Source organism: Mesoplodon mirus (genome assembly GCF_964341445.2).
Source record: "Mesoplodon mirus genome assembly, chromosome: 18".
Lineage (NCBI taxonomy): Eukaryota > Metazoa > Chordata > Mammalia > Artiodactyla > Ziphiidae > Mesoplodon > Mesoplodon mirus.
Window position 1 is genome coordinate 48,951,831 of NC_138994.1, and position 20,827 is coordinate 48,972,657.

Sequence of the window (20,827 nt, forward strand, 5' to 3'; positions counted from 1 at the left end):
GGGATCGAGGCTTTCTTCAGGTGGCGCGCAGCCCCTCCCCCAGGACGCACGCCGCTCCTCCAGGGTCAAGGGGGGCTCGGCCCCCGCACTCCCTGTGCAGCTCCGCACCGCGGAAGAGGAGAGGCGGAGTGAGCTCTTCTCCTCCGGCGCCACCGGGGAACACCCCCTCCCCCACTTCACTGCATCCCTCGGGTCGACGGCACAGGGGCTGTCCCCACGAGCCGCCTGGCCCCGCCCCCGCGGCCCCGCCCCCGCGCGGCGCCCAGTCCCCCGGCTCGCGGGGCCCGCCCCGCCCCCTGCCCGCCCCTCCCACCAACCCTCGGGCGAACCCGGCCGCGGGCGTCCAGTTGCTGCCCGGAGCTGCGGAGGTAGACTGCTCCCCCGGCCAGGCCCGATCTCCCTTACACGTAAGCGTTCTGCCCCGCCATGGAGCCTGCCCCCGACGCCGAGGAGGCGCGCACGGTGCGCGAGGCGCTGGGCCGCTACGAGGCGGCGCTGGAGGGCGCGGTGCGCGCGCTGCACGAGGACATGCAGGGGCTGCAGCGCGGCGTGGAGCAGCGCGTGGCCGAGGCGCTGCACCTGGCCGGACCGCTGGCGCGCACGGTGACCGAGCTGCAGCGCGACAACCAGCGGCTGCAGGCGCAGCTCGAGCGCTTGACGCGCCAGGTGGAGGCGCTGGGCTTGACGACCGGGCTGGCCCCCGCGCCCGGCACGCCCAGCCCTCCGCCCGCGCCTGGCGTCCCGGACCGCGCGCCCCGTCTGGGCACCGCGCGCTTTGCCAGCCACGCCACCTTCTCGCTGTCCGGCCGAGGCCAGGTGAGCCTCGGGGAGCGCCGGCGCCTGTGCGCGTGCGCCGGGGGAGGAGGGCTCTGCGACCCCCGCCGCGCCTATAGGTCTCGAGTGCGTGCGCCTGCGGAACTGAGCGCTGCCCTGCCACCCGCCGCTGCGACTCCGTCGTGGGGGTCCGGCCACCATCCGGCGAAGCACCGGCTTAGCCTGCTCGCTGCACCTGCCTTGGGCCCCCTCCCTTCTTTGCAGCCGGGCCCTGTTCGCCCCGAGTTCTGTCCCTCTCTCTTCGCTGTCCCGTGGCACTAAGGGCTTGGGTGCTGTTTAACACCGCCCGGGGCCCGGCCGGCGTGTTGGGGGTGGTCAGCAACCCACCCCACCCCCCACTCCCACACCTCCATTGATGCGCCCCCTGCGATGCCGCTTCACTGAGGCCTGATGGTTCAGGTTATTGATTAACCCAGATGGAGAACTCAAGCCCGGGTGTGTGTTGGGGGCAGGAGGACGCCGTCTGCTGGGGCGCAGCCGGGCAGCGGCGTTTGGGAACTCGCAGGGGGTAAATCCTTACCTTGAAGGGAGAGACGGGGTGGCGGTGGGGGCCAGGGGGAACCAGTCGTGAGCAGTCTAGATTTCCGGGGTCAATGACCGGCCAGAGGCCCACACCGCGTGGGTGTGGGGCGGGGGTCACTCCCCTGAGCCTGGGGCCTCCTGGAGCAGTGGGTAAGAAGGTTCCCATGGTGCGTGCAGTGGCCCTTAGGTGGGATTTCCCACCCTGCCAGGCGTGTGCTCCGGGGTTGGTGTCCCAGGGTCTGGGTAGTGTGCACCTGCAGCCCCTCCTTGGTTCAATCCATCACGCCTTCAGATCTCTTGTGTGGGCTGGGCTGCACCTCCAGGGGCCAGGAGGAGGGGGATCAAATTAGCCCCTGCCCCTGGAGGTCCCAGCCAGGGTGGGCGATTGCCCCAGACCGAGCAGTACCAACATCGCGGGCAGCCAGAGCAGATGTTCTGCTCCAAACACGATTGTCCCATCCTGGTGGGTGTCTCAGGCCGGCTTTGTGCTGGAGGCCAAGGACCTGCTGCTGCTCGTGCAGGGGGCGGTGTGTGGGGCTGTGCCTGCCGCCTCAGAGAGGCTGGAAGGACTCACAGGCCGGAGGCGGGCCTGGTGGGTATGAGAGCAGAGGGGGGAGTTGTGAAGGCCCCTGGATGCTGGGCCGGGGAGTTGGGCTTTGCCTTGGGGGGGTGGGGTGAGAGGTTCTTAAACATGCTGGTGGCAGAGCTCCTGGGTGTCCCGGTGCTCCGTGTGAAGTGCCTAGAAATGGCTACACTTAATTCTGTCCTATAAGCATGACCACTGTTTGACCATAGTATAAGATCACCACTGTGAGCTCACACGTACCTAATAAACTGTGTCATCGGCTGTTCCTGAGATTTTATTTTAACACACATTTGCTACTTGTCTGCTCGTGGAAACAGCTGTCCAAGTTTTCGAAAAATGCTTTCAGAGTCATGTAAATAGGTACATGAATTCACGCAAATATGTGAGAGGAACCTCTCCAGTCATCTAAGTTTTCTTAGTGGGGAATGGCCATTAGTCACGTGGCGTGGGCTAGTCCTCTTGGCTATGGGGCTGGTGGGCAAGGGGCACCGGGCAGGGGAGGGACAGTGTCCCCCTTGTATCCAGCAAGGTCCCTCATGGATGGATGGCAGGTTGGAGGGTGGCTGGAGACAGATTAACTTAAATGTGGTGGTCCAAGGAGAGGGCAGCCAGAGCTTGGGGAGCCCTGCTGGGGGACTCCTGAGTCACACGTCTGGTGGAGATGCTGGGTTCCATTTGGGTTGTGCTGAGGGTGTGAGGCTGTGGGACATCCAGGCGAAGGTGTCCCAGAGCAGGCGGAGTCACAGATCCGGCCGAGGCCAGAGGTCAGGGGGACATCAAGGCAGAACTGGTGGTTGAAGCCCTAGAATGGGTGAGGTCTTCAGGGCAGCCATGCAGAAGGAGAGGGTGAGGCCAGAGCCCTGGGCAGAGTCCAGGGAGCTGCCAGGGGGCTGGGAGGCCCTGGAAAGCCCATTCTTAGACATGGAGGGAGGGAAGTCCTTCTGGAAGAAGAGGTTGGGGGTCAGCAGGGATGCTGCCCCTCGTTGAGGGATGAGGATGGAGACACAGTTGAGGAGTAGGTTCTGGACTTCAGAAAAGCCTGAAGGGAGGTGGAACAGCCAGCAGAGCTGAGCTCTGTGGATAGAGGATGGTCAAGGTCTCCATTGGGATCAGAGGCTCCCTGGGCCTGAGGCAGCTTCTCCCTGCCCGACCAGAGGCGCTGGTCCCCACTTCTCTTGCAACCCACCTCTCTCTCGCCCACCCGGGCTCCGAGCCAGTTTCTGGCAGGGAGGGGTGCTGTGCAGAGTCATCCACACGTTCTTGCTCATGGGCTGTTACTGGCAGCTTGTGAGCGGACACTTGGTCTTGAACAAGGAATCGGGGCTCCAGGGTGAGACTGGAAAGAGTCTCAGCTGGGCGCCGGGGCTGTCTGGCCTCTCATACTCCCATATTCCCACGTGTGTGTTGCCAGGGGTCGGCGGGGGCAGGGTGGTCTGGGTAGGAGGGTCTCATCCGCACACGAGAGCCAGTGGTGGCCGTCGTCAGGCAGTGCAGAGGCTGGTGTCCCACTGCCCCTCTGTAACAGGCAATGAAATTTAGAGACCCTTGGTTGAGACCCTTTTGCTTCCTGCGGTTTCAAACCAGGGACTGCAGGGGTTGGAGGTGGGTCATATTCAGCATATACTTATGCCCTGAACTCAATGCAGGGTTGATCTAGTAATCCAATTTTGAGTGCACAAACCTTGACCTTGCTAGGTAGTGAGTAGCCAGGGAGGCTCTGGGAGGAGGGAGAGGGCAGGGCAGTAGGGTGGGAATAATCAGGAGGACTCCCTGTAGGAAGCCTGAGACCCTGCAGCAAATAGGAGCTGCTTTGGGCACATTTGCTATGAGGCCTTAGGGACATCTCCCAGCTGGACCTCGGTTTCCTTGCATCCAAGGGGGATTGGCCCATCCCCGTTTGGCCCCTGTGCCAAGTGGGCTGCGTGGTTATAACAGTGACATCAACCCGATCGGTTCGTAAGAGTGTCCACGGAGCCACAGCTGTGGTCTGGCTAGTGGAGGGTAGCCTGAGGCCAGGCTTGGCCCAGGAGGCTGTGCCAGAGTTGGTCCCTGGAAATGTCCTCAGCTGAGCTGGAGCCACCGGGTCCCCACGTGGGACAGCCAGGAGCAGCGTCGAGGTCCGATGTGAAAGAAACCAGACTTGCCTTATCTGCCTTCCTTTCCCAGACACACTGTGCGATAAGAGAGTTAAATGCTTTGGGTAGGAGTTTGAATTGAGTCTTTAAAACTGTGGTGTGAGAGAGGAGGAGGACGGAGCAGCCGTGTTAGGGGCTCAGGATGGGGGTTCTGGCTGCTGTGGGCTGTGCTAGGCACGCAGACCTGCTCCCCTGCCTGGGCGCGTGAGCCCACGTGGGGTCAGGCAGCCCCAAGAGTGCCTGAACTATTATTCCTGGCCTCACAACAGTGTTTAAACACTTCCCCAGGGAGAGGGTCCCTGAAATCAGACTCACCCCCCGCCTCTCCCCCTAACATTCCCAGGCCTGGGCTTCCTCACAGGGAGCCTCCCCCTGCTTCAAACAAAGCCCAGATCTTGGGAGTGCGAGAGCCAGCTCCCCAGGACCCGTCTCACCCCCAGGGCTCTCCAGTGACTTCTACTCTGACCCCAGCACACAGAACCCACCCCCTTCCCTTCCCTGTGGCCGAATCAGGCTGCCCCCACCAAAGGAAGACCACTGGGGGAGCATGCATGCTGGGGGCCCTGTGGGTGGGCTCAGGGACTCAGATCCTGCTGGAGCAGTTACCCCGCTCTCCTCCTCCCCTGGCTAAGGTGGCTGGGCCTGGCCTCACAAATTTGTCTTGAGTTGTCCTTTCTGCTCCTGGAAAGCATGAGCGCTTTGTGGGTAGAGCCCTGGGTTGGGGTAGGAGACCCAAACCTTGACTCTGCTGCTGCCTTTGGTCACGGGGTGAGGTTAGGGATGACCCCCACCCGCCAGGCTCGTATGAGGGGTGGAAGGGTGATCTCTGGATGGGTTGAGCGAGCAGTGGGTCCCAGGCTCGGGGATGGGGTAGTGAGGGGAGTCCGGCCTGCCAGCGTGAGTCAGCCCCATCCTCTTTCCCTCCTGCTTTGCTGGAGACCCCTTGGCAGGAATCCAGCTGGTCCAGGACCTACTTCCTTCCTGATTGTGGCGTCTGGTCCCCCTGGGGCATCATGGGGTGGGTACGGGGCCTGCAATGTGTGGGGGCAGGCGTCTGCGGGGGGAGGTGCCCAGAGAGACCCACATTCCTGGGAAAATGGTTTCACCAGTGGCGGGTCCCTCCAGACCTCCGCCTAGACCTGCGGAACCTGTTGGACCAGAGTAGAGTGAGTGGGCGGGACGTGAAGCCCCCAGAGCTCAGCGCCCTGGTGACTGGTGGGGGCTGGGTTCAGGATGGACTGGCCGTTTCTCCTCCCTCTGCCGAGCTGGCTTCGGGTTAGGCTCTAGGGGTGCCCTCCCCACTCTGAGGTGTCAGGAGTTGCCTCCTCTTCTCCAGTGTTCCTGCGAGTGGGGCCGGCCCGTCCCGCTCCAGCCTCCTGAATCGGAAGTTGGAGGAGTCACCTCCTCTCCAAGCCCAGGCTCTCCCCAGGCTCGAGTCCTGTCCTCTCCCACTACCCCAGGGTCCCCACCGCACAGAGGGTCCCATCACCCGGCTGGAGCCTTTCTCGCAGCCTATAAACATTGTCCTACCTTGTCCACCTGGAGGAGGCCCTCCCGCTGCCCCTCATGGCTGCAGGTACCGTGTCTCCATCTCTCCCCGAGGCTGTCTCCTGCACCCACCCCCACCTCTGATTCAGCTCCTAAACTGTCACCAAGAACCTCTTTTTTTGGCTAAACCCAAAGAACCTTTTTAGGTCTTGTCTTGACCTTCTTTTTCTTGACCTGAGGCCACCTTTGGAGCCGCTGACACGCCAGCCTTCTCGACACACTTCCACCTGCCTTTCTCCACGTTCTTCTGGTTTTCTTCCTCCCCGCTCTGGCTGCTGCTTCTTATTCTCTTCTGCCTCCAGCTATGGTGCCCACCGCAGGCCCCATCGGCCCCGAGCCTGCTCTTCCTCTGCTGTGCTCCAGATGTGAGACCCCTGTTTCTCCATCGTTTGTCCGTCCTTCCTCTTAAACTTCAGACTCAAATATCCGGCTACCTCCTGACCTCAACCCCCTGATGCCCCAAGGACACCTTACACTCATCATGTCCCAAATTGAAGTTCTTATTTTCCCACCGATCCCCCCCACCGCCATAGTCAAGTCAGCTGGACCCAAAGCCCAGGCTTGGAAGAGGTGTGACTTCCCCTGTCCCTCCATATCCACTTACTCTCCCCAAACCTTTGAGTCCCTTTTCACTGCCCCATCTCTCCTCCCCAGGTCCCCATGTGGGACTAGTGAGGTCACTGGCCATCTGGTCGCCCCCTTCCATGGCACTATGTCACTGGCTTCTGAAGGATGTTCCTAAAACACAGCTGACGACCTTCGGTTCCTTCTTGTCCAAGGAGTCAAATCCAAGTTCTCCAGGCTGGCACCTTGGGCTGCATGGTGCTTCTCCAGCCACCAGATCAGAATGCTTTGTGCCTTGCTGTCTATCTGCTTTGGCAGATACTAGTCGCTTCCACTCCTGGTCCACCTAGCTTACTCTAGACTGGCTCTCGGCTACCCCTGCCTCTGGGAGGCTCTTCCTGGCCCACTGGGCTGGATGAAGTCTGTCTTAGGCTCACACCCTCATGCTGGCTTGATATCATCTGCTCACAGCCCTGGCTCCTCCACCAGACTGATCCCCGCATGGTGGGGTGGACACCTCTTGCGCTGGTTTCAGTGGTAGCTGAGCCGTCGGGGGCCAAGGATGGGCCTTTGTCATTCTGGGGACCTGGTAGACAAGGGGGCTAGGTAGTCTGGAGGCGTCTAAGGAGAGGTACGGCCACCTCTCAAGCCACTCATCATGGGCTCTTAGTAGAGCCCCGGATCGGGGTCTGCCTGTGTTCTCCTCTTGCAGGGCAGATACTACCAGCCTCACAGAGGCTCCGAGCCCTCCATCCTTCCTCACTGTGAGAAGGGCAGAGCCCAGGTTGAGTACAACATCCCTCCTGGCCACCAATCTCAGCTGTTTCTCACTGTGTAACCCTGGACTGCACACATCCCCTCTCTCAGCCCTCAGGTCCCATCTGTAAAATGGGTGTGGTGGCATCTTCCTGGGGGCACAGAAGCAAGTTGGTTTAAGTGGCGTGCCCAGAAAAAGGACCTGACGCTTGGCAGATGCTGAAATGGCAGAAGCTTTGCATAACCTACTCCCTCATCTCCAACAGGGAAACCGACCCAGAGGGGGCACGACCTGACCTGGGTCACCTGGTGGCTGGCAACACAGCCAGGATACCAGGTTCCCTGCTGGCTCTTGGTCTCGGCTCTCTCTCTGCATGACACCTCCCACTGCTGTAGCCCAGAGGAGATGGAGGGGCCCCATGGAGCCAATCAGGCCTCTGTACTCTGGACATCCAGGCAAATCTTGTGACCCTGCAGCGTGAGGGCTCCTGGGCCCATTGTTGGCCCGGAAGGACCTTGTGTCACTGGGTTTGGGCTGCTCCCACACAGGCAGCCCCTGGGACGAGCAAGGGCTAGGCTCTCCGGACCCCGGGCACCTGGTCCAGCCTGGGGGAAGTGGTAAGGCGCCTTGCACACGCTTTCAGAGCTCCCAGTCTTGACATTTGCCCCTAGCATTTTGGGGGTCTGGGATGAGCCCAGTGGAGGTGTTTGCCTCCAGGATCCTGAGGGCTCAGCTGGTGAGACTGAGTCCCGTGTGACCTTGGCCCATCACTGTACCTTCCTGGGGCTGTCTCTCTCAAAATTGAGTGTTGTTTGCCCTCCCAGAACCAGGGGGGTCGCAGGGGGTGTGGGCAGCTGGCCCCGGCTGACTAGGCCTCGGTGGTGTTTGTCTCTCTGTAGAGCGTGGATCACCACGACGAGGCCGGCGAGTCGGAGATGAGAAGGACCTCAAACTCGTGCATCGTCGAGAATGGGCACCAGCCTGGGGCAGGTAGGGCTGACGGCAGAGGAGAGCGGGCTGGGTAGCTTTGGGGTCAGGGCTTCAGCCACACCTCTGTGCCAGGCCACCCCTTGTCAGGGATGGAGGACTTGAGCCTAAACCCCAGAGGGTGGGGAGGCTGCCGGGAGAGCAGCCTCATTCAGTGTGAAGTAGAACTGTGTAAACACAGAAGATAATGAGAGATCTCGGAAGGTGGTGAGCTTCCCTGTTTCTGGAGGAATGCAAGCAGGGGCTGAGGAATTGTCCAAGCACTGAACAGGGTAGAAAGTGGACTGATAGGTGACTATTTATTGAACTGTCTATGAGGGAAAGTTGGAGCAGACGCCAGCTCTGGTTGGAGCAGCGAGACATCCCCAGCAGGGGGAGGTCAGGGAGGCCTTCCTGGAGGAGGTGGGAGGAGGGTTCACAGAGACTGGAGTCCTCCTGGGAGGGTCTGAGGCCCCTGTGGATGCCACGGCTGACACCCCCAACCCTACTGGTCCCATGTTCCAGGTCCAGGTGATGGACCCCCTGAGACCACCCAAACTGCCCCGGCACCAGAGCCCCCCAAGCCTCGCCCTGCGAGCCTCTCCTTGCAGCTGCCTCACCAGCCAGTCACGGCTGTCACGCGAGTCTCCGAGAGGTTCTCTGGGGAGACGTCAGCTGCAGCTCTCTCGCCCACGTCTGCCGCCGTCCTGGGGGGCCTCAGCCCCAGCGAGGCCACCACACCCTGGACTCCCAGTCCCACTGGTAGGAGCAGGAGGGCGTGGCCTCAAACTGGGAGGGAGGGCAGGGGCTGGGGGCGGTTGGCAAGAGACTCAGGAAACCTGGGCAAGCCCCAGCCCCCCTCTGCTCTCACTGCGACCCCCTTCCCTAGCTCATCTCCATCAAATGGGGCTCATCTTTCCCGACTCCTTCCCCCAGAGATGCTGTAAAGTAGCATCGTCCCCCACGGGAGACGACTGTGGGACTCATCTTTCCCGACTCCTTCCCCCAGAGATGCTGTAAAGTAGCATCGTTCCCCACGGGAGACGACTGTGGGACTCATCTTTCCCGACTCCTTCCCCCAGAGATGCTGTAAAGTAGCATCGTCCCCCACGGGAGACGACTGTGGCTTTTACTGCAGGTCGAGGCTGTGGTTAGAAGGTGGCCTCTTACCCTGCACACTTTGGCGTGGTCCCCGGAGCCTGTCTTGGGCCTGGGGTCAGGCCTCAGTGGTGTGTCCTGGGGTTGGGCTGTGTGGGTTTCCAGAATGAGGGCTCGGGAACAAAGCGTTTGCTGGATACGTAGCACAAGAGGCCCTGGGCTCTGTGCTCTCAAAAGCGGGGCTGGGGGCGGGGGACACTTTAAAAGGCCTCTTTTATGTCATTGCTCTATGTCCCCAGCATCCTTTCTCCTCAACTGTTGGCCGAGGCAGGGCCAGCTTAGCCCAGGGGTCCTGCCCCTGCCCTGAGCGACACTGGGCAAAGGGCACAGGGCCAGGTCAGAGGAAGGGAGGCTGGCAGTGGTGACCCTCCCCGAGGCCAGGGTTTGTTATTTCTCTCCCTTGCTTTGTCCCGAAGAGAAGAATTCTCTCCCGCGGTCTTTGTCCAGCTCTGGCTACGGGGCAGTGACGGCCAGCAGGAACAGCGACAGGTGAGTTGGGGCCCCAGTCCCCGGTGGGGGGAGGTCAGCCCTCCCCAGGCAGTGTCTGGACTTTGCCTTGAACCCAGGCTGCCCGGGCCCCTGCAGGGAGCTCCCGTGCTGACCCAGGATGAGGCACCCTCCTGGGCTTGGTTCCAAGGGAGAACAGCGTCACGGGGCGGGGTTTGAGCAGAGGACCTGAGACTGCGGGGCTAGGTGGAGGGTTTTGTTTGGAGAATATATATATATATAGGGCCTCGGGCTGGTTTCTCTTAGGACCCTTGAAAGCACGTCTCTGCACAGATCGGAGGGGGTGTCTCGGTCCCCACAGGAGGGTGGAGCGTGGGGCGATCTCCCACTTTCCTCTCCACCCATCCTGCTTTCCGCCCGCGGCTGAGGAGGTCTCTAGGCTGGGGCAGGTCTGCTGCCTTCTGGCCTATGGTTGTCCCCATGCTCCCCCAGGCCTACTGGATTGTGATCGGAGCTGGGGATAGAGGCTGGCTTGGCTTTTGTCCCCCCTTTCAGTAATAAAAGGAGAATTGTGACTTTCTGGAAAACTGTTGCAGGGGAGAAACAAAGGGGGTCTTTTTCATGGCGGTGAGGAGGGGGCCTGGTCCTGGTGAGGCCGGTTCTGCGTATACCTCCCGCGAGGAGGATGCCCCCCCCTCCTCTCAGCCCAGGCACGGACCCCTGTGAGGGGTGATGATGCTCAGAGAGGGGCCCACTGCCGGCCAGGCCTGCCTCGGACAGCAGCTCAGTTGGAAAAGCTGCAGAACCGGTTGGGGACTAGAGCAGGTGGGGTGGGGGGCCCGGGGCCCAGGTGAGCTAGTGATGGGCGGGTCTGTGTTTCTGACTCCGTGGTTCTCTCCTCAGCCCACCTCTGGTGACGCCACCCCAGTCCCTCCCATCCCCGCAGCCACCAGCCACGACTCAGGCCCATCGGCAGGGGGAGCGCCGCCGGGAACTGGTGAGGTCGCAGACGCTGCCCCGCACCTCGGGGGCGCAGGCCCGGAAGGCGTTATTCGAGAAATGGGAGCAGGATACAGCCGGCAAGTACGGGTGCTCTCACGCCCCGCCCCCCAGACCAGTCTGGGCCCCCAGAGTAGGCCTGGGCCCAGACTAGGGTCAGGCAGGCACAGCGTGGCAAAGCTGGCCCTATCCTGTTCCCCAGGGGGCAGTTCCCCAAGATGTGACCTCTTGGGCAAGACACAAGGTGAGGGCCAGCTACGGAGCGGGCTGAGGGATAGGTGGCCCCAGCTGTGGGGAGGAGGGGAGGGGGCAGGGGGCCAGGCAAGGCCTGGGGAGAGCCTAGGCCCCCTTCCCCCAGCCCTGGAGGGGCGCCGGCTGCCCTCACACCCACATTCCTCACCCAACTGGAGAAGTTGGTTTCAGGGCATGACTGGAGAGGCCAGAGGGCAGTCACTGAGGTGCCCAGCAGTAGCTGGAGGTGACACAGTGAGACCAGCCCCCTGTCATGCCCCACCCCCGCTCCCATTAGCGATGGGATCCACCTCTGCACACATTTATCCAGCCCTCCTGTGCGCTGGTGGTATTGATGCCCATTGCTTGTGGGGTGCGGCCCAGGCATATTTGATGATGACCACCCCCAGTCCCGCTCCCAAGGCTCTGACTCTAGCAAGTCAGAAGGGACACCCAGGAAGTGTCCCACTGACCCAGACAACCTGTTCTTGGCCTTTAAGGAGTGTCCTTGGGGCCCAGAGGGAGAAACCGTCACTCCAGGCTAGGAAAGAGGGCGACCCCAGAGGGAGGCTCAGAGGAGGGGTGGGATGAAGGTAGCGGGGGGTGGGGGGCACGGGCCGTGCGGCCTCAGGTCCTCAGCCCCAGGATTGCCCATGTGGGAAGGAAACAGGGGACCTGGAGGCTGGAGGGGATCTGGTGGTGCCAGACTCCATCAAGGGAGGCTGTGCCCTGGGATGGGGGGCTCACGCCTGGACGTGGGTGTGGGGCTGGGAGGGTTGCACGCTACCTGGGTGAGCAGCACGTTCTCGGGGTAGATGGCAGCCAAGGGGCAGCCCCCCAGCCCACCAGCAGGCCTGCCCTCTCTCTGCAGGGGGAAGGGCGAGACCCGGGCGAAGCTGAAGCGCTCGCAGAGCTTCGGCGTGGCCAGCGCCAGCAGCATCAAGCAGATTCTGCTCGAGTGGTGCCGCAACAAGACGCTCGGCTACCAGGTGAGCCCGGTCTGGCCACTGGGACCCCGGCCAGAGGTGGGAGTGGGCACCGCCCCCCCACACTTGTTCCCCTGGCCGGGACGGGAGCCCCAGTCTGGGGCGGAGGGGTAGGAGCTGGAGAAACTGTACCCTCCCGATCGGTCCCCAGCCGCTGCAGGTGGAGTCCAGCAGGCACGGCTTGTTGCTGAGCTGGGTGGACGGTGGGCCTGGGGAGGGGCTGGGAGGACCTGCTTGTGGGGTCGAGTCAGGTGGAGGAGCTGAGGCTGGCGCTGTACTCCCCCTCACCTCCCCGCGTTGGCCTTGCAGCACGTGGACCTGCAGAACTTCTCCTCCAGCTGGAGCGACGGGATGGCCTTCTGCGCCCTGGTGCACTCCTTCTTCCCCGACGCCTTCGACTACAGTGCCCTGAGCCCCGCGCAGCGGCGGCAGAACTTCGAGCTGGCCTTCACCATGGCCGAGTGAGTATGGCGGGTCCCCTGGCTGCCGGCCCCTCCCAGTCCCCAAGCCCAAGTTCTGAGGGGCCGGCAGGACAGGGGCAGCTGTCCGCAGAGCTGAGAGCCTTGAGGCCACCCAGTCTGTCGCCTCCCGTACAGATGGAGAGACTATGGCCAGGAAGGGGGGATTTTCCCCGGGCCACCCGGCGCTCAGTAATAGAGCCAGGCTCTCCCCTCTTCTCGTGCACCTGCGCTCTTGGCTGGTACCCGGCCTCTGATGTGCGGTCTGCCGGCCCAGCCACAGACAAGGTGCAAGGGGCAGTGGGACAGGGTCCCCCGGAGCACTGAGCCTGTCCTCTCCAGGCTGGTGAGATACAGTTGCTTGGGAGAGCCCAGCAGCTGATCAGCAGGAAACTGAATAATATCTGCCTGGGGGACATTTCAGACTTCTCCAGTAGGTACATTTTGCTTCCCTAAATGTCGTAAAAGCATTTGATATGAAATTGCCTACCTTCTTAAGACCTGCTCATAGGGAGAAGATTGGGTGAGGGGTGATTCTGGGTTCAGGAGGTGCTTGGGGAGCTTGGCATTTGGTTATAGGCTGAGGGCTACCCCCAGTGCCTCAGGAGAGTGGCAAAGAGGGCTCTGGTGAGGGTGCATTCAAACCGAGTAGGCAGGAGGGTTTAACAAAGGGCTTCCTTGCAAACGTGTGGGCAGGAGTGAGCGAGGAGCCAGGCGCCGTGGGGTACCCTCGGGCTGGGGAGAACAGCTGTGTGGAGAGGGCTGGCTGATAGGAGCTGTACTTTGGGGCAGTGGGTGCGACCAGCTCACAGTGACCCGGCAGGAAGGGAGCTGAGGGAGTAAACCCTCTGCCCTCCCCCACCTCCTGCCCTCACGCCAGGGCCTCCTGTGGGCTGAACACGGAAGGCGGAGGGCAGGGGAAATATTGCTGCGGTCCATCGAGTCCACGCCCCGGTCCAGGGCAGGCATGGGGCAGAGTTGAGGGTGTTAAGGGCTGCCTGATGCTGGGCTTCATGGAATTAGGGGGAGGAAGGCCAGAGGGCAGGAAGACCTCCCCAGGGCTGAGTTTCCTGGAGGGAACATTTATCATTCTCTCCTGCCCGCCGGCCTTTGTGCCTGGTGGAGTGAGCCTCTGGCCACCCGTGTGTGCCTGACCCCCCTTGTGTCTTGTCTGCGACCCCGGTGCCCACCTCCGGGAGGTGCTCTCACGTGCTGGTGGAGTTGGAAGAGCCCTCCCTGAAGCCTGGCCTGCCCCCGCGGCCCCGAGTCTGTTCCGCCCCACGCCTGGCCCCAAGCCCCGCCTGGGAAGGAGTTGGAGCTCACAGGTTACAGCCCCGTGCCCGGTACTGCGGGTCTCGCTCTAGGGGCAGAATGGAGACCCTGACTTGTTGGCGTGCCGGCGTTGCCCCTGTTGTGTTGTCTCGGATGACCTGCGTGGCCTCTCGCCCCCGTGGGGTCATAAGAACTCCTTGTATACTTTGGAAGCTGTCTCTTTCCTGGCTGCTTAGGATTAGCTGTCATCCTAATTGCGGAAACAGCTTTGGACAGAGCATGTTACACAACCGAATCCAGACGATGCTGAAGTAGCGCCAAGTGTAACGGCTCGATGTTGAGGAGGGGGCGCCTCCCCAGGAGGAGGCCCAGCTGCTTGGAAGCCCAGAAAGGGTGACTGTCGAAAAGCAGATGGTCAGAGTGTACAGGGCCCGGGCTCTGATGTGGGCACCCAAGACCCACCCCGTGCTGGGTGAGGCCACGCTTGTCTGACAGTTTTTCTCCATCTAGTCCAGTGGGCCTGGCGGTGCCTGCTCAAGCCCCGGCTGCCTTGGTCACCCTCAGCCCTGGACCAGGCTGGGCTGTGGCAGGGAGAGGGGTGCCCCGGGCCCCAGGATGGTGGCCCTGCACCCCAGCTCGCAGGGAACGTAACTTCCCTTGGCGGCCAGAGCCAGAGCCATTCGTGGCTGTGCTTTCCCAGCACGAAGTATAAGCCCAGAGAGCCTCCAGACTCCAACCAGATGTTTCTTCTATTCCCACATCGGGGCTGGGGCGTGGGAGTCTGCTCCAGGCTGTGCCTCCCCCCTACCCAGAGCAAACGAGCGGTAAAAACTGGACCCCGCCTTCCCACCGCCTGAGCCGGCTCCGGCTGGCTGGGGAGGGGAGGGGAGGGTGGCCTTCGGGCCCCTGAGATGAGTTCTGGCTTTTCTGCTGACTCGAGAGAGAGGGCCGGGAGGGGCGCCCACAGCCGGCCTGAGGGGGAGGAAGGTGCCTCCCCTCCTGAGTCATCCGGGAACTCAGCTCACAGGTACGTGGGAGACAGGGCTGGGAGGGTGGGCCTGCCTGCTCGAGGCCCCCTGGGAGGATGGCAGCTGGGCTCACCTAGTTTCTTGGACAATAAGCTGGTTAGAACAGCTGGAAAGAAAGCACAGGGACACCTACTTGAGGATACTGGCTACCAGTGTCTTAACAGACACTCCTTAGTTTTGCCAGCAAAAGCCAAGCAGACACGCGGGGCTGGGGGAAAGCCATCAAGGGCCACGCAGGCAGCAGAAAGGCAGTTTGTGGTGGGCGGTGTAGGGTGACAGGAGCCTGGGCTCTGATGAAGGCACAGCCTTTGGAAAGGAAAAGCAGCCATGGACAGGGCCCCTGCACATCAGGAAGGAGAAGTTTCCAGACCCTTCGGCAAGCAAGGGGCCTTAAAAACACAGAGACGCATCCAGAACCTGGGGAGTAAGAGGGGTTTGTGACGCCCCTCCCCCTGATAATTTACCTCCCCAAAGATTCCCCGGGGCCTAATCTGTGTGAGTGATGCGGTGTTGACAACACAGCGAGCTCCCCTTGTCCGACAGTTGTTCGGGGCTTGGAAAGTGGGAGGACCAGCTCCCGTTGTGGGTGCTTGACCCTCTGCATCCTTCTCCGCTGAGATGGAGAGTGCGGTGTAGGCGCGGGGCCGGCCGTGTAGCTGAGGATCCCGCTTGCCCTGCGGGGAATGTGTCCTACTCTCAGGTTACAGCCCAGCTGAAGGAGCTTCCAGGCTATTTGTAGGGCCCATGTGTCTCTAAAACCAGATAGGAGGCTGTAGTCCGAGCCCTGGCATCCCAGGCTGCATTTAGAGAAGGCTTGAACAAATAAAAATAACCCCTCAGGCACCTCCTCCACCTGCCTGCTTGACAGGCTAGCCCTGTAGTGACAGAAGATCACAATAGGATAGTAGTAGGAGAAAATCCTCTAACCCTTTTTTAACCCCAAACAAGGTGGGGCTAATTCATCTAAAATTGGTAGTAGGCAAATGATAGCTCTGGTTCTTGCTGCGCAGTGTCATTTGAAATGACCTGTACTTTCTTCTTTGGATTATTATTCCATGCTGTTTGAACTATTTAAAACAAGTTTGTGTTTTCACAAAAGCAGTTTTGTTTTCATTTAAAAGGCAATTGGGGCCTCTAATATTTTGAGACTGAAATGTTTTTATAAAAGTCAATGTTCATCATCATTTTCCTTTACTCACATCCTGTCTCAGGAGCTGTGTCCATAGCTTCTAGAAATCTTATCATTACTGTCACGGCTGGTTGGGGTGGGGTGGGGACCAGATGGATGTGGCTCAGTCCCCTGGTTTCTGGGGAAGCCAGCACCTTGCCCATAGCTTCCTGTCTGTGGGGTAGAGGGTGATACCAGGGTCAGGCCTTAGCGCCTGTCCTGACTGCCACCCTGGGCAGGGATGTCATTAGTGGGAGGGTCAGTGCAGCCTCTAGAATGAAGAAGGGGGCCAGCCCAAGTTGGACAACACTTGGGACGTGCCAGCAATTCTAGAGAGAAACCAGAACCCGCTCAGAGGAGAGCCCCCAGGTACCCACCGGGGGCACAGTGAAGGAACCAGACATGGTTAGTTTCAGGGAAAGACATGGATACTAAGATTTTCTTCCAACATGTGAAGGGCTCTTTTGTGGGGGGAAAAACAATTAGACTGAGAATAGCCTTGTGAGGCCAATAGGTAGAAAGTACCAAGAGGTAAAACAGCATAAGAAACGTGAGGGAAAACTTCCTCCTGGCCAGGGCCATCTGCAGAGGGGTTGGAACGGTGCTTGGTGGAAATTAGGGCCCCTTCCCTGAACCTGGAGGGGAGCATGGCCGAGACAGGGCCTTCACCAGGTGGTTGGTGCCTCTGAGGGGGATGTTTGGAGGGTGGGATTTCAGTTCTCTTCCAAGGCTGAGGTTTAGGGTTCTAATGGTGCCCACGTTTCCTGGGGGACTGAGTACTGAGGCCACTGCTGTCAGTGGTGATACCCGGGCACACACCTGGCATTCTCCGTCTGCAGCCCTGGGCGGGTAGGAGGAGCTCTCCCTGCGCTGCAGGTAGGGAGAAAGGGCATCGACGCCACCTGATAGGAGGTGAACTCAGGTCCACGGCCTCCCCAGGAACTCAGATGTTCAGTCCTCGACTGTCAACAAAGTACCTCTGCGTGCATATCCTTGTCACAGCGGCCACTCCCCTGACACCGAGCCCCGCCCCGGCCCATCCTGGGCAGCCAGGGTGCCCGCTTATCGGGCCAGAGCCACTCGCCACCCCACCAAGCCCTCGGCTTCCCTTGCAAGCTGCCTGCTCCAAACGGAGGGGGAGCCGCCGATGGGATCCGGGACTGGCGTCTCCGTTTCGCCCTGACTTTCGGTTTCTGATAGGAGGCCCGGCGTCAGGCCAGCACCACAGGATGGGCCCCGTGCTGAGGTTACAGGGCTTGTCTTTGGAGCATGCAGGCCCAGGAGCCGGCAGGGACCGGTAGAAAGTGCTTGGGGTACAAGGCACCACCTCCCAACAAGAACAAGCCCACCGGGAGGGGGAGCGGAGGTCGGGGGCTGACTTTCCACCGAGGAAATGGCACGGAAGGGTGAAGCTATGGGCAGAGCCAGGATCTGAACCCAGCTCTTTAGAGTTCCAGTTCCGGCCTCTTTTCCCTGATGACCCACTCTGCTGCTTGGAGCGAACCATGATGATACAGACAGCAACAGTGATCATTCCTAACGTTTATTGAGCTCTTCTGATGTGCCAGACACCGTTCCTGCTGGTTGTGTGATTAACTCATTAATCCTCCCACCTCCCTGTGAAGTGGCTATTATGCAGTCGGGGAAACTGAGGCCCTGAGAAGTTAAGTGTCTTGCTCAAATCATATAGCTAGGAAGGATACAGCTGGGATGTGAACAGTGTCACTCATGGACTTATGGATATGGGGGCAAAAAGACCGGAGGAGACCCTGGAACTACAACAGTGCACGCAGCTGTTGAAGCTGATTGGACTGAGTGCTGTTGCTTTGGGCCTTTTGGGTTCGGCCTGATGACGCGTCTGGCTCGGCACAGGGCCGGGCTTTGCTGGGCTTGGTAGAGGGTCCCTGCTGTTACCTCCCAGGTGGATGCTCATCTTCCCGCCTCCATGAGACCTTGAAGCCGGGACCTTCAGTCCCCCCTCCCAGCTGGGAACGGCAGAGGGAACAGCTTTCTTTTGCAGCCCAGTGAAAGGCCCCAGTTTCCACACGCATCTACACCAGTGGGCCAGAAGTTAAACCAGTATTTCCCAGAGCATGAGGTGGACCCAGGGCGAGGTTGAGGGGAGGCTCACAAGATGATTTGAAGCAACTTTTAAAACTCTGAGTTGTTGCGACCCTTGAGTAGATAATAAAATCAATTTAGTGGCTCACTACCAGCATTAAAACAAACAAAACAAAAAAACAAACAAAAAAAAGGAGGTGGGAGAGAAATAAAGATGAAATCTAGAGAAAATATGAGTAATAGAAAAGGTCAGTATCTTTGTGAAACTTTATTTCCACATAAATGTATGCACGTGCTGAATGAATCACGATGAAACACCTCTATGGGTTATGGTTAAAAAAAAAAAGGTTAAAGACATTGTTTTAGGAAGCATATGGGTGAATTTATTTTTTACTTTATTCATTTTACATTTATTTTTATAGTCCGTGCTGATTCTCCATATACTGCTGATACACGTTGAATTTTTTTAGTGAAATTTAATTTTGGAGCTAAATTTTTATTAATAAAACTAACCTTTTCGATTAATATAAGTTTGACCAAATTAATAAAATTGATTTTTTTAGCAGAACTTCATTTAGTGAAACCTTAAAGGGAAGCTGAATTTCACTGAAAATTTAAAGAAAGTCTAGTTATGTAAAAACACGAGTCATAAGGGCCGTTCGTGGATGTGGGAGTCTGGGAAACACTGCATTAGAGAAAGTAACCGCAAAGGCTCTTCTGGGGTGATATGGATTCCCAGTTGGGGAGCACTTGGGAGCCTCCAGCTCCGGGCCAAGCTCTGTTCTGGGGCAGCGACGCTGGCTGATGGCTGGGGCCGGCATTCTGATGGGGCTTCTGTGTTTCAGGAATCTGGCCAACTGTGAGCGCCTCATTGAGGTGGAGGACATGATGGTGATGGGCCGCAAGCCGGACCCCATGTGCGTCTTCACTTACGTCCAGTCTCTGTACAACCACCTGCGTCGCTTTGAGTGAAGCCCCTCGGGGCTGGAGAGCCAAGCCCCGAAGGAGTCGGTGGGGCTGCCTGTGTCCCGGAGTCAGGATGCCCCCCGAGCAGAGTTGCATTCTGGTGTGAGAGAGCTGTTTGTTCTGTGCCTCGTAACCGCGCTCCCCAACCGGCCCGGCTGCGTTACTGATGGGAAAGTACCGCTGAGCTGCGTTCTGACCGCACTGATCACAGCCAAGGGCTCCAAGGAAAAGGAAGTATTACCAGAGAGAGAGAAATTGGTGCTAAATAATTACCTTCCTTTAAAAAAAATAATAATAATGCTTGTCTGTAGATTATGGAAGCCTGAATCACAGTGTTCCCTCTGCTGAACTGGATCCACTGGCTTTACATGGTTGCATTGACTACCAAGTGTTTTTTAATCAAAATACCCAGAGTTTTCTACTTCCTCACACTATTGTAGGTTCCTTCCCTCCCTCGCTCTGGGCCACTGCCAGGAAATATAGAGACGCTTAATCAGCAGCTTGACAAAGAAGACTGAAGTCTTGGGAAGAAGCTGTTTAATCACTCCCAGGTCCTGGGCAGCAGCTGACCTGCAAGTCACCTCGGCTCTCTGGGGAAATGGGAGGGCTCTTGCCTGGTCCCAAAGTGGTCCTGTCCTTCCCAGGAGGGCTCCACACGTGTTTGGCTAAGAATAGGCCCCTGGGAAGTTAACACTTTTAGGGAAGGACAGGCCTTTGGTGCTGCGAGGTGGTTTTTATTCACAGCTTTTTTAAAGGGATTTGCTGCAGATATTTATAAAAAGTAACTCCATCTGTACCACTGACCGTTTGTACATAAAAAGATGTGTCGCACTTCACTTGGGGTTTGTTATTTCTGTTTGGGAGATGGGGTGCCTGGGAATAAGAGATTTCTCATCCATTTCAAATGAAAATCTGCTTACATCCCGCCCCCCCGCTTAACTGTTTCTGTACCAAAATCTCCACTCAGAAAGTTGAAAATCACATTTGCTCTTTTTGCATTTGCCTGTCAGTCACCCATCTCCGTGTCATGGAAGGAGCACGGACAGAAAGTCCCCCCTTGCAGTTCTGTTCCCTGGAAGTTGACTGACAGATCTGTGATCAGCAGTGGGGTGGTCCCACACGTGGGGGAGCCCATCTAGGGGCACTGGTTTATTTTCACAGCTGTTTGGTGGTACAAAAAAAGCTGTTGGGTTTTAGTAGAACATCTTTAGATTCTATAAAGCCGCAGCCATTAGCTTATTCTTATTCAAGAAGCATTTTCTAATCGGGTTGGATTTTAGCCATGCACTTGGAGCACTTCCCTTTAAGGAGTTAATATACGTCTTCAGCTCATGCAGTGGGTTCTAACCACCAGCATCTGTGCCTTCTCAGAGTCACCTGTGGTCCCTTGTGTTGGGGAACAGAGCTTTTTGGGGGTGTCGGGAGGAACACGGCAGAGCTTGCCAGGTGGGTGATTGGTAGTCTCAGCAGATTTGTTTGTTCGGGCTGCAGTCTTGTTCCATCCTTTGGATTCTTCCACAGTGGGAACCACTCCCTTTCCAGCTCTTGTCTCGTGGAGGCTCGGGAAGGTGAGCCCTATTATTAGCAAAGACACTGCACCTGGTTTTTTTTTTTTTTTTTTACTGAAGTTTAGGGTTTCAAACCTAAAGCCGATCCAAGCACACAGGGGCTCTATAAAAAGCATGTCTATACATTCCTGAGTCCTTGCACATGTTAAGCAGAACTCTCCTGAATTGCAAACGTGGTCTTGTACCTCTGCACATAAAATAGAGCAGATCCTGCTGGCGTAATGAACAATTTCTCTTAAATTGAGGCATGGTGTCCCTCATGTCTCACATTGAGTAATACAGGCTAGATATCTTTAAAGTAGGTTCTGTGATGTTCTCGTCTGTGGTTTGGGGGGAGGGGCAAATGAGGGCTCATAAGCTTTAAGGGGTTTTAAACTTGATTATCTCCAAGACAAAGCCTGAGGGTTCCAAGGTGTAGGGCAAGTAGGGGGGTGGGCGGAACGCGAGCAAGCCGCCCAATCTCAAGACATTGGAAACCATCGTTTTAGATCAGGGTTGCACGGAAAGTTCCCATTTGTGAAATTGGACGTCGAGTCGCCTTCTACCATGGTACAGATGGTCTCACATGTTTAT

At 58.6% G+C, this 20,827-nt stretch overlaps 1 protein-coding gene across 1 annotated transcript; it reads left to right on the plus strand.

Moving 5' to 3' along the window:
• Positions 1-402: 402 nt before the first annotated feature.
• Positions 403-19,469, plus strand: SMTNL2 (smoothelin like 2). Its single transcript, XM_082604616.1, has 8 exons — positions 403-816; positions 7,846-7,936; positions 8,438-8,674; positions 9,487-9,559; positions 10,421-10,600; positions 11,619-11,736; positions 12,043-12,194; positions 18,566-19,469. The coding sequence occupies exons 1-8, from the start codon at positions 427-429 to the stop codon at positions 18,690-18,692; spliced, it is 1,368 nt and encodes a 455-aa protein (XP_082460742.1). The 5' UTR covers positions 403-426; the 3' UTR covers positions 18,693-19,469.
• The last annotated feature ends 1,358 nt before the right edge of the window (positions 19,470-20,827 follow it).